Source organism: Salarias fasciatus, chromosome 1 (genome assembly GCF_902148845.1).
Source record: "Salarias fasciatus chromosome 1, fSalaFa1.1, whole genome shotgun sequence".
NCBI classification, from domain to species: domain Eukaryota; kingdom Metazoa; phylum Chordata; class Actinopteri; order Blenniiformes; family Blenniidae; genus Salarias; species Salarias fasciatus.
In genome coordinates, this window is record NC_043745.1 from 1,179,935 (window position 1) to 1,194,107 (window position 14,173).

The 14,173-nt window shown below is 42.1% G+C and overlaps 1 protein-coding gene across 1 annotated transcript in view; it reads right to left on the minus strand.

The window, feature by feature from the left end:
• Positions 1–3,894, minus strand: part of LOC115391995 (myocyte-specific enhancer factor 2A-like) — a 4,364-nt gene extending 470 nt beyond the window's left edge. The window contains exons 1-2 of the mRNA XM_030096465.1: positions 3,841–3,894; positions 1,628–1,831 (exon numbers count right to left, since the gene is read on the minus strand). Coding sequence (XP_029952325.1) covers positions 1,628–1,831; positions 3,841–3,894 — 258 coding nt within the window. The remainder of the gene's footprint in view (positions 1–1,627; positions 1,832–3,840) is intronic.
• Between the last annotated feature and the right edge of the window lie 10,279 nt (positions 3,895–14,173).

Here is a 14,173-nt window from a genome sequence, read left to right on the forward strand (position 1 = left end):
ATATACATATATATATATATATATATATATATATATATATATATATATATATATATATATATATATATATATATATATATATATATGTTTCCGGCAGATGTGGACATTTTCCTGGATGATAAAATGTGTGTTTCAAAGATTCTGTCAGGAAACAGTGCTTCTCATGATCAGAACTCCATGATGCAGGAAGCAGCAGCTTTACCCACAGCAGACATCAGCTGTTGCTTCCTCACGTTACAGACACACGCTGCCTGACCGATATGTAAAAGAGCGACCTCTCACTCTGCAGGATTTGTTTAATGGAGCTGACTGTATACGAACGATGTGGGAATAAACAAAGAAGTATTCAAAGCAGGTAATGGAAGTGTCTCTCATGCCTGCACAGCTGTAACAAGTGTCTGTTTGTGGTTTGACCTCAGGATGGAAATCGTTGCTCTTTACAGTCAGTATTAATGATGAATTCAACCCTCAACCGACCACATCGTTCAGAAGGGTTTCACAGGATCATGTCTGGTTCAAACCACATGGCTCATCCACTCAGGTAAAGCAGGAGTTACTCCAGCCTGGAGAGAAAGCACAGACAAGGAACTCCAACCTGCTACACTCACAACTCACATTAAACTTAAATTTCAACTAGACCTGCAAAGTGTGTTTAATCTTCATGAAGACAGCACAGAAACACTGAATGAAATGTCCGCAGTAAGTTCAGTTTTATTGACCAAAATGAGATTATGCTCAGTTAATAAAATGAACTGAGAAAACAAATTAATATTTCCTTTAATCCAGGTAGGAGGCAACTCAAAGAGCTCTGGAGGGCGACAGGGAGCAGGGACCAGGTCCAATTGGGACCAGGTCCAACTGGGACCAGGTCAACTGGGACCAGGTCCAACTGGGACCAGGTTCAACAGGGACCAGGTCCAACTGGGACCAGGTCCAACTGGGACCAGGTCCAACTGGGACCAGGTCAACTGGGACCAGGTACAACTGGGACCAGGTCCAACTGGGACCAGGTCCAACTGGGACCAGGTCCAGGTGTCCTGATTCACTTCACCTGAGATATAATAAAGTCTCCACATCTGGATCCACATCTAGCTCTACAGCTGCAGGTAATGTATGTGTGTGTGTGTCTGTGTGTGTGTGTGTGTGTGTGTGTGTGTGTGTGTGTGTGTGTTCTTGTATTTCTATCCTTGTCGGGGCCAAAGGATAGCAAAACGTGGAATGACGTGCCTTGTGGGACCTTTTTTCCCGTCCTAAGTAGGAGAAACAGTGTTTTCTTGACCATGTTGTTGTTACTGAAAAAAGTAAAAGTGCAAAAACATTTCTTTAGGGTTAGGCTTTGTTGTGGTGTGGGTTAGGGTTAGGGTAAGGGTCAGGGTTAGGGGCTAGACATGAATGGGAGTCAATGGACGGTCCCCACAAGGATAGAAATACAAGACTGGGCGTGTGTGTGTGTGTGTGTGTGTGTGTGTGTGTGTGTGTGTGTGTGTGTGTTTGTGTGTTGTCACACTGCTCTTGTAGTTGGGCCTTTCATGGTCTTCTTATTTTAGCATTTTCTGGTAAATGGCGGTCAGAAAAAGGTGATTTTGAATGCCTGCTCCTGAACAGCAGCTCTCGGGCCTTCACTCACCTCCCTGATGTCGGCGTTGGTCCGGCTCTCGTGCGGCTCGTTGTGCTCGGTGTACTTCAGCAATACGTTGTCCATGTCGGTGCTGGCGTACTGGAAGAGCTTGTTGGTGCCGTCGAAGACGATGAGGGCGATCTCACAGTCGCACAGCACGCTCAGCTCGTACGCCTTCTTCATGAGGCCAAACCGCCGCTTCATGAAGGTCACCTGGGAACATAAACATCAGGCCAGAGATGCTCCAAAGCGTCCAGCAGCTCACTCAGGGGCTGAACACGGGATTTTCAGATTCTTCTCAGCTCTGATCTTCTGTTTCTGATCCACATGAAGCTGTGGCTCCTGCAGTCAAGATGGCGGATGTGGCAGGAAAATACACCCAACACCCCTTCACAAAATGGCCCAGTTTACACGGATGTTCTTTCAGTCCGATTGTAAACAATCGTATTAAACGCGGTAGGTAAGCGGCGATAAGCGGATTATACATGGTCCATGTTAACGTGCCTTGGATGATGGAAACATTCCAGTCGACTTCTGACCACAATCTAGGAAGCCGTGACCTTTACATGGACCACGTATAATCCGCTTATGTGGTGGAGCAGATTGTAAATGCATCATGTAAACGCCCGAGAGGATCCGCTTCACTCGGAGCGGATTGTATTTCGGAGCCGACTGTACGAGGTGGTGTACACCGATCGACGATCCGCTCAGAGTCCCTGATAAACGCCACCTGACAGCAGAGCGGATTAAACGGGGGATTATTTGTTCTGCGCATGCGCGCCCCCGTATATAATGACGTGATGACGTGTGCAGTAAACAGGAAGCAGGACAGTCAAAAACAAGCAGAAAAACACGATGGTAGTTGAAAAACACTTTGGCTGTGTTCGAAACCGCTTACCTACTACTCATACTAACTTACTGAGTATGCAGTGCGTCTCCACTGGCAGTATGCGATTCTGAGTATGCGAGAAGTTCCCGGATGCATACTGCATTCGCCAGAAATGTTGAGTATACAGTTTCAGTACACTGAAATTACCCAAGATGCAACGCGATGGACATTTTAATAAACTTTATTCAGTTCACAATGGCTGTGTTCGAAACCGCATACTGCCTACTGCATACTTCCATACCCATACTGTCCATACTGCATACTGCATACTCAGTCCATCAGACAGTATGCAAAGCGTTTACAGCATACTACATAATAACCCACAATGCATTGCACTCCTCCCTGAGCCAAAATCGACCTGCTAAAGCTGATTTCACTTTAGCTAAACTCTTCAAATTTAGAACCTTATCCAGATTTTTTTTTTTTAAATTAGGCGACAAAGTGGTGGTTCAGAGCTGAGTGTGTCGTTTATTTGTCCGAATACCAACCGTTTATGATTTTGTTCAGACGAATTTGGCGAAATTCAAGCCAGCCGTAGTGAGAAACGCACTTCCGGTTATTTTCACAAAAATAAAAGACCCCTTTCCCTTTCTCATGCAAAAAAACCTCAGTGATAAATCTGTGCTTTTATTTTGAAAACAAGAAGCCAATCTTCCAGCAATATATCTCACTTAACATCGCCGTTTGGACCGGTGTCCCGTTACGACGCCTTACTGACGGAGAGTTTTTTCGGCTCTTCAACGAAGATCGGCTCGCCGTCTTCAGTACATCATGGTCACTTCCAGCATGGACTTGTTGTCAGATGTAAGTGTTTTTTTTACGATTGGTCGGAGTTTTTACTGTCCTGTGGCCCCTACAGTGGTCAGATTTTTTCCGCACCTTTTTCCGTCCACATAATGTATTGACTTCTCCCAGGGGGCAGGAACATTTCACTCAGTATGACACAAAGTGCTTTTGGACAACATCGTCTACCCGAGCTTTAATACGATTATTTACAATCGGAGTGGAAAAACACCCATCTAAACTGGGCCAGTGGTGCATGGTACTGAGACCAGTACACTGAGCCCACTCTATGATACTGTCAACATATATTGTACATCAGACTGTGTGTTGTTTCCATGTTTCCTTCATGTTTCTGTAGAAAACCATCAGCTCCATCACACCATCTGTCTGTTATTCCTTCTTTGATTCAAGTGTTTGTAGAAAGATTTAAGAAGAACCAAACAAATAAAACCAGAGATGTATTTTATAAAGGAGCTCACTGGAAATGAGTATACCTAAATATACAAACATGTATTTATAAGATGTAGAGGACTGAGAAGCCCTCACTGACCTGTCGGTTCCTCTCGCCTACTATCCGGGTGATTTGAATCTTCTTTCTTCCCATCGTCGATCAGTTCATCAGCGGGAGTTCAGAGTTCCAGGTGGACGGGCAGCTGGTGTTCCTCAGCTTCAGCTCAGAGACAGCAGGTTCACTCACTGCAGCAGTGGCTCTGGAGCAGGGGGCAGCCACTGCTCCTCCTGATTGGCCCCATGGGGCACCTGGAGGGCGGGGCCACGTTATGAAGGGCTCAGAGCCTCACCTGGAGTTATGTCTGGGATGGAACCTCACTGCGGTGTTTGGCATTCATCGATACAGCACCGCACACTTTAAACACTTCGGTTCTATATTGTCGACACTAAGCTGGCGACAGACCAGCAGCAGAGCTGCAAGTTCCACTCTTCAAAGGTCACACGCCTTTAGAGTAATGTTCAGAGAGCAGGCATCCAGACATGGCTGGAGAGTAATGAAGCTCCTCCAGCAGAACATTAGAGCAACCAGACTCACACACAATGAAACAATAGAACTTTTAATGAGGCTGGAAATAATCACAGCTTCACAAACTCACACATTAAGGAAATTGTTGCCACAACAGCTTGGTCATAAACTATGTTCACTTCATTTTGCTGCACAATACTGTTTTATAAGGGTTCAGGTAAGCTAACATTAACACTGACCAGCAGCATGAAGCCCAGTGTAACCCGGTAAAAGCTGTTTTCTTCTTCAGAACTGTTGAATGAAACGACTCTCACCGGTACAACTCATCAGAAAACCTCCTGCCCACTGATGATGGAGCTTCATGCACATCCTTCACCTCGCTGGCGCTCCATTCCTGTGAAGATGGAGGAAGCAGTGCTGCTGCGCTCCAGAACCACGCCCCTAAGTCAACAGTAGTTCTGCACATGCTCAGTCGGTGCACAATAAGAAAAGTTCCCCCACACAGTTCACTAACATTCTGTTTTGAGCCGTTCTGGCTCCATTAGTGCCTGTTCCTCCAGGGCAAACGGTGACAGAACATCCCCAGACCCAGGACTTTCACCACAAGGCCATCATCAGACTTTCTCTCCAGTTTAGTCTTAAGCTCAGATCAAATCATTGTAGTTTAGACTTTAATATTCATGTAGATGTCGACACTGGCAGCCTTAACACTGCTTTCAGTTCACTTGATACAGTTTGTTTTTCTCAGAAGGTGAATAAACCTACTCACCACTTTAATCACACCCTCCACCTTGTTCTCACCTATAGTATTGACATTGACCAACTAACAGTTTTTCCCCACAACCCTGTACTGTCTGATCACTTCCTGTTATCATTTGAGTTTACATTAGCTGGTTTTAAAGTACCTGGGAAAAAACTTAAACTTAGAAGACGTCTGTCAGAGGATAATGTGACCAAATTCAAGGAAATGATCCCTTCAATATCAACTTCACTCCATCTGTTGGCCCAGTGGACAGCAGTGTTATCATTAGCATTAGTATTAGCATTAGCATTAGCATTAGCAGCAGTATCAGCCCCACTGTAATGGAAATTTTTATGTATTTGATGCATGTGATGGTTATCAACTTTCAGTAGACTTCTTTAGCAGACGCCCCCTGGACTCCTGACACCAAGCAAACCCAAATGGGGGTTCTTTCCTGTTTGTCCTGTTCCATTTTGAGCAGATGTTTCTCCCCCTGACAGGGTGTAATCTCCTCTTGGTATCTGTGATCTGTATGCTGTTCTTCTCAGATGCATCGGCAGCCACAGGGGGGTTGAAGTGGGTTGGGTGGTTGGAGTTGTTCCTTTGTCACTTCATATGTTAAATATGTGTCCCTTCCTGACTGAAGGCAGCCTCTAAGACATGATAATGACATTAACATGTCTGCCCCTGGCCACAGGGGTTCAGGACAGGGTATAAATATCAGTCTGTGTCTCAGAACTTTAGAACTCACCCTGACTGAGCAGCTGTGACTTCTCTCCTGTTGCAACTGGAATTAAAGGAATCAAAAGGAACTCATCGTTGGTGCATTTATTAATAGAATTTCCACAACACCCACTCAGGGTGATTTAGTCGTAGATGAAGTGGCAGCTTCACTCTGCTCCACACTGGACTCAGCTGCTCCCCTGAAGTTAATCACATTAACCCACAGGAGAATAGCTCCATGGTACAACAAACAACTGCAAACATTAAAAAGATCAGCTGGAAAACTAGAGAGGAAATGGCATCTAACCCAACTAGAAGTGTTTCGTACTGCCTGGTGAGATAGTCTGTTAACTTATAAAAAAAACTTTACGTAAAACTGGAACTGCCTACTATTCATCCTGAATAGAAGAAAACCAGAACAGCCCCAGGTTCCTCTTTAATACCAGAGCCAGGCTGACAGGAAGTCACAGCTCTGTTGAGCCTCAGATCCCCTCAGCCTGAAGCAGCAATGATTTATAAACTTCCTTAATGACAAAACCATAACTATTAGTTACCAACCAACCACATCCTCAGATCTGTCAGTAGAACCTGACTCACAACTACTGAGCTTCCATCCTAGGAAACATCCTAACTCTCTAGGCTCTAATTTGACGGCGCAACTTGGCGATGATCAGCGGCGGAGGCAGCGCATTCCTATTTTCGACAGGTGCAGAAGAGGGTTTCTGACCGGTCCGCTGCACTTGCGCAGAGATGGGCGTGGCGGCGCACCAGGGGGAGGGGTCGACAGAATCAGCTGGGCGCAGTGAGAGTTTAGTGCAGAAGGTGTGAGCAGGCTGGGGAGGAGGATCTGATGACACTGACAGCTTGGCAGTGTCATGAAAGATACACAAAATCACTCATGAAGCACATAATTGTTTTTATTATCTTCTTTAACATGAGAACATCCAAGATGTTCTGACAGACCGTTTGGAATTTTGGAATTCAAATAAATCTGTTAAAAATAATTTCCCTGTCCTCTAATTCTTTGACTTTTCCTAAATATGTGTCTTGTATGTTTTTCTGAAGCAAATAAGGTCCTAACAATGACACAAATAATATTACAAAGCATTTATACCTCCAAAGGCCATCAGCATCTCACAGACTGCTGATAAAAAAAGATGCACTTCATGGGGCTTTTTTTTTTCTGCTATTGATTTGTTTTGGTTCATGTGCGCATCTGAACAGGGGGCTAGCTCTGACAGCAGACAATCAGACAGACGGCCAAAAATATCAACCAGATCCCAAAAGAAAGACAATAAAAACAGGCATAATAAAGAGATATAAGGAGTGAAGAGGAGGAACGTTCTGAATCACAGTCAGAACAGCCGTGGGCCAAACAGCGAAACAAATGTAATCCTGCTGCCCCAAAAATGCCCGATCGACCTCCAGCTGCTGTACAGTCCAACAGAACCTGCAGTGGAGCATGAAGCGCTCACGTGTCACCTCCAGGTATAGAGAATTACTGTAGGCTGCTGTCAGTTTACAACTAAATAATAATAACATAAAATGGTGTAAAAAAAAAACAAACAACTAATGTAATAAATCTCAACACAACAGTGAACACGGTAGTTGGCGCACTGCAGCGTCTCCACATGTGCCAGTTACAGATTCAGGCAAAATATTATATCCTCCATCAAAGTACAGCAAACCATGTATTTCTCGTTTCCAAAAATTAATTTCAGAATCAACATATTTTCTGAATAAATCCCTTTGTCCTGTGGAGCCTGCAGTCCCAGAATCAAATGAGCAGTGTGAGGACGGACCGTGTGGGAAGGTGTCCGTCCTGGTGCGCAGCCGGGGAGACTTATTTTACTAATTTTAATATGTTCCTGATTATTATTGACGGTTAATAACACAACTGTTTTGTGTGTGTTGGTGTGTGTGTGCGTGTTTATCAAGGAAACGAGTGGGTGGAGTGTGAGAGGTGACGCTGCGCAAATGCGCTGTAAAAAGTCAAATAAATTTTAAAACCTGATTTGAGGCATTAATACAGCAGACATGAGGCATTAAAAGTTTTGCTGATCCTCTTGATTTAATATTTTGTTTCTTTATCTTAATTTCTAATACATTAGATTACAAAACCTGCGCAAAAACACTGCATATGTCTGACGGTCTGGCTGACCGTCGCGGCCTTTGGAGGGGGGTAAGAATGCTGGCAACACGTGAAGCAGAGCGGAGGAGGAGCAGATAGCAGATGTCGCCACCATTCTCTCATAATTGATTATCCTTCGTCTGGGATGGCCGGAATGCCATGTGTGTGATAGGAATTATAGGGAATCATTTCAGAGGACATTGATCTGGATGACAGCAGAACCAGCAGTCCTAAACTCACCCAGCTCCGCTGTGCAGCTGCTGAGTGATAGGCGCGCAGACACCTGTAATCCTTTGTGCTTTCCCAAATGTATCTTTCGAGTTATGATGCACACAAATAAAAACAGATTTTCCCCTTCCCTACAAAGTCTGTATGTAGCCGCTAAATGCAGGGTGTCTGCATTTTTATTTCATTTGTCTGGCTCCCCAAGCTCTTCAAGAGATTATTTATTTCAAAATACAGTCATATACATTGTTGCTTCACTATGGTTTAGTATTGAGGCCAGGAAATAAAATGTATTTCATCATATTAATGAAGCAGTGTCCTTCGCTGCAGTGCATTTGAAAAAAAGGAGAGGTGTTCATTTGATTGGTCAAATTACGCTCAGCTGGATTAAACCCACTTTCTCTCCTCCCTCTTGCGCCACCTGCGCCGGTGGGCGGGATGGAGGCGTGACTGCGCTGGTTCACGAAATTAGGACAATTTTCTGGACACGCCCCGTTGACTTTATCCACCGACGGAGCACTTTTACGCTCCACTGACAGTGGGTGGACTTGGCGGAGTCTACCAAGTTAGGGCCCTAAGAGTTATCCTCAATTGTGGCCTCATCTAAACCTACATCTTGTACATTAGGTCCAATCCCAACAAGACTGTTTGAAGACATTTCCCCCCTGATCAGTACATCAATATTAGATCAGATCAACTTATCTTTAGTGACAGGCTATGTTCCACAGGCCTTTAAGGTTCTGTTAATAAACCTCTCCTCTAAAGCCACCCTTGATCCAGGTGTTCTAACAAGTTACAGACCAATATCCAACCTTCCCTTTGTTTCTAAAATCCTAGAGAAAGCTGTTGGAGTCAGCTTTGTGACCATTTATATAACAATGACCTATTTGAGTCTTTTCAATCAGGTTTTAGAGCTCATCACAGTACAGAGACAGCTCTGGTAAAAGTCACTAATGATCTTCTCACAGCCTCAGATAGAGGACTGGTCTCTGTTCTGGTCCTGTTAGATCTCAGTGCTGCATTCCACACTGTTGATCATGATATTCTACTACAGAGACTAGAATATGCTATTGCGATTAAAGGTTCAGCAACTGGTTTCAATCATATTTAACAGACAGGTTCCACTTTGTTCATGTTAATGATGACTCTTCAGCCCAGATCACAGTTAAATATGCAGTCCCACATGTTTCTGTTTTAGGACCTATACTCTTCACATTATACATGCTTCCTGTAGGAACATCATCAGGAAACACTCCATTAACTTCCACTGTTATGCAGATGATCCACAGATCTACCTATCCCTGAAACCAGATGACACCGATCAGCTGGTCAAACTAGAAGTTTGTCTTAATGACATAAAAACCTGGACGAGTCTGAATTTTCTCCTCCTAAATTCAGATAAAACAGACTTTATTTTATTTGGCCCAAAACACCTGAGAGAAAAATGATCTAATCAAATACTGACTCCAGATGGCGTTGCTTTAACTCCCAGTAACACTGTGAGGAACCTGGAGTGACCTTTGACCTTTAACTCCCACATTAAACAGGTCTGCAGGACCTCCTTCTTTCACCTGGTAATATTTCTAAAATCAGGAACATGCTGACTCAAAGCCATGCTGAGAAATGAATCCATCATCTGTTCCTCCAGAGTAGACTACTGGAACTCCTGTTATCAGGAACAATAACTGCCTAAAAAGTCTCCAACTGGTTCAAAACGCTGCAGCAAGAGTTTTCACAAGAACCAGTAGGAGAGATCATATCAGCCCAATATCAGCTTCCCTTCACTGCTTCCTGTTAAATCTAGAATAGAATTCAAAATCCTCCTCTTAACCTATAAAGCCCTGAACAGCCAGGAACCATCAGATCTTAAACAGCTGTTAGTCCCAGACTGTCCCAGGAGAACGCTTCCTTCTCAGAGTGCTGGTCTGCTGGAGGTTCCTGGTTCTCTAACAGTAGAACAGGAGGTGGAGCCTTTAGCTATCAGGCTCCTGTTATGTGGAACCAGCTCCCAGAGTCTGTAAGGGAGGCTGACTCAGTCTCTGCTTTTCAGACGAGGCTTAAAGCTAGGGTTGGCGATTTGAATGAGATACATTTTTTTAAATACTGGTTAAAATAATCTTTATGACCCGATGGGAAGCAATTCATAGTGTGTTCTTAAAGTAGTTTGGATAATATCCGCTATCTACAGCAGGAGTAAAACAGGAAAAACAGCAACCAATAGTCTTGCCGGGACACCTTTTTTTAAACCAATCAAATCCCTTCGCCGTTCGACCTGCCCCCTGCGCGTACATGTCTATGGCGTGCACTGACCCTGATTCAGTGCACGAGTTGCCAAGCTGAGAAGGACGGAGCGTCATTGCAGAATGGCGGAGAAGAATGTTTGGGGGTTTACTTACCATAACGCCATAACTTGGCGTAGTGCAAATAAAGACAAACGAAGAAACGAAGCACCGAGGACAGGTTAGTACTGTAACAGTGGTGCTCGTGCATGTAAGCGGGTGCGTCCCATTGGGGGAGCTCCAGACCTGGCGGCGGCTGGCAGCCGCTGCTGTTGGTGGGAGAAAGGGTTCATGGTGGACAGCTGGCCTCTCAGCTCCTCAGAGCAGCTGTGGATGGAAATGCAATAAAGCGAGTCTCCAGAAACATGAAAACTGCTTCCTCTGTTTATCTTCATCATGTCAGCTCTGGTCTCACCTCCTCCTCTCTACATGCAAACAGCTTTTCTAAATCTCCACGGTGAGTTTTTCTGACTGACTCATAGCTGTTTACATGGAAATTAACATAATTCACCATGGAGTTATGTAGCTTTACGGAGGTTAATCAAGTTCTTAGTACATTTTCAGAGTAAATAATGTTTTTTTCTTTTTTGATCAGAGAATTAATGATCTGTTCAAGGAAGAAAGTACAAATAAACAAAAAAAAAAAAAAAACAACAAAACAAAACAAAAAAAAACATGTCAGAACAATCTGATTAATATCTTTGTTCTTTTGTCATAAAATCCCAACTCTAGAACTAGTTGTTCAGTGTAGTTTTGTCATGAGTTCCAGAAGAGGTGCTGGCTGGTCAGCATGTTCTCCATGCCTCCCATCTCTCTTCATCTGATCATTTATTGAACGGGACAGTTCTTATTGATCCACTGACAATCTGCAGTCAAGAGACTGATTCAGCACCAAGCTGCGTCCAGGATGACAGGAGAGGAAAACACCGACAATGAACTGTGTCTGGGTTCAACCTGCCATTCCAGGCAGAGCCTGCAAGACCCTGCTGATTACTGAAGAGCCTGTTTCTCACCTGCAGTTTGAAAAAAATGTCATTGTGCCACTAACAGGTGTGTCCACCAGGTGGCAGCACAGATCTGCAGGTTCCATACAGTCTCATAGCCAGGGGTGCACATAATATTTTTTGTCTGGTTCTCAGGGGAGAACCTTGGGTTGTTGCTTGGTCCTCACATTTTTAAATACATTTTTTTCCCATGCCTACCAACAGTAAGAACAACATAGAGGGATGCGTGGACAGTGTTAGATAGCCTGCTTTAATTTCAACTGAAAATGAAGAGAAGCAGTGCAGCAGAATGTCTTAAACCTTGTAACTTTCACAAAATGTAATGGTGTTTAAAGTTCTGAAAAATAAAAGTGCTCGTACAGTATCTGCTTTTTGTCACTTAAAGTCCGGGTAAAGCAAAATCAGCCATGTTCTTCTAAACACCCTAAATAGGTCATAAATGTATTTCTTTACAACATATGAATGAATGAACAAATTTATTTATTTCGAACATGCAAAAGAAAACGAAAAATAGGTCGTCACCAGAAACAAACACATGCATAGTAAAATTAAAAGAAAACGAAGACTTGAGCAACAACCTGCATGCGTTACAGATCTACATTTCGAAAAGGAGTAGGAAGAAGTTAAACTTATTAAATCCTACCCCTTTTATCCACACCCCCTACAGTGATTACATTTACATATATATACTTTTCATACAGTGCCAGCATAACATTTCCCCTATATAATACTTAATTTCTGTATATAATCTGCCTCTACTTAATCATTTTGAAGTGTTTTTTCGTGCATATTTTAACATACAAACATACATCAGGAATTATACTTATGCATATATATATATATATATATATATATATATATATATATATATATATATATATATATATATATATACACATATATACATATATACACATACATACATACATACATACATACAAACATAAACATATATACATACACACATACATACATACATATACACACATACACACTCACCCATACATATATATACATATACACACACACATATACGTGTATACACATACATACACATATTCATTTTATGTTCTGTTTGTTTGCTTGTTTGTTTATTTTTAATTGACTCTGTCATTACCGCCCTGGGTCAAACTGCTGTTCTTCATCCCTATATTTATTTAGAAGTTGCGTTTTTAATATTCTTTTAAATGTGCCTATGGTTTTACTTTTCTTTAATTCATCTGTTAAACTGTTCCATAATTTAACCCCTGATATTGACAAACACATACTTTTTAATGTGGTTCGAGCCTGGTGTATTTTAAAGTTCAGCTCCCCTCTTAAACTAGAACCTCCTTCTCTTTCTGTAAACAGTTTTCTTATGTTGTCTGGAAGTAAATTATTTCTTTGAATATCATTTGTGCTGTTTTAAACTGGATCATATCTTGAAGTTTTAGAGCTTGTAATTCTAGAAAAAATCTGTTTGTGCGGTCTCTGAATCCTGCTTTATGGATGAATCTGATGGCTCTTTTCTGCATTTTAATCAGTGTTTGGAGATTACTTTTGTATGTGTTTCCCCATACCTCTAGGCAGTACGACAGATATGGCAAAATTAATGCACAATATAAAATATAAAGTGCTCTCTGGCTGAAAATTTGGCTTGTTTTTCCCAGGACAGCAATGCTTCGTGCCAACTTCCCCTGAACGTATTTGATGTGTGGCTTCCAGCAGATTTTGTGGTCTGGAATTAGTTCAAGTTCAAGTTCAAGTTTATTTATATAGCACATTTAAAAACAGAAACATACTGCCCCAAAGTGCTTTCCATGATTATTAAACCGCCATTATATAATAAAAGGTCAACTATAATAAACATTAAACACAAGATTAAAACAAAACCTGGTAATACAATAAAATTACAATACCAAAAGCCTTAAAATCAACTTGAATTGAAAGCCAGTGAAAAGAAGTGGGTTTTCAGCAATGATTTAAAAGACTCAACAGAGGAAGCATGTCTGATATTAATAGGAAGAGTATTCCAAAGTTCAGGGCCTGCAACAGCAAATGCCCGGTCCCCTCTAGTTCTTAGATTAGACCATGGGATGTCCAGAAGAAGTTGGTTGGAGGACCTCAAGGTTCTTTGTGGGGTACGCAGCGTAATCAGCTCAGTTAAGTAAGAAGGTGCGAAATTGTGCAAAGATTTAAAAACCAGCAGCAACATTTTAAATTGGATTCTAAAACTAATAGGAAGCCAATGAAGGGAAGCTAAAACTGGAGTGATGTGCTCCCAGCGTCTAGTTCCTGTAAGCATCCGAGCTGCAGCATTTTGGACCAGTTGAAGCCTGCGGATAGAAGACTGGTCCAGGCCATCATACAAGGAATTACACCAAGGAATTTGATTTTATTTACTCTTTCTATGTTAACATTCTCAATATTTAATTTTATATTTATACTTTTGCTTCGGTGTCCAAATAACATAACATTTGTTTTGTTCAGATTTAAAGACAGCTTATTTGCTTTAAACCATCTATTAACATTATTCATTTCCTTTGTAATTACCTCCAAAAGCTGCTGTACTTCCACACCACAGTAAAAGATATTTGTGTCATCTGCAAATAACACAAATTTTAATACATTGGACACACGGCAAATGTCATTTATGTACATTATAAATAGTTTTGGTCCTAAGACTGATCCTTGAGGAACCCCACAAGTAATGTCCATAAGATTAAATGTAATCTGATTAATATGCACTAACTGTTGACAGTTTTGTATATAGCTCTTCAACCAAAGCAAAACATGACCTCGGATACCATATTTCTCTAATTTT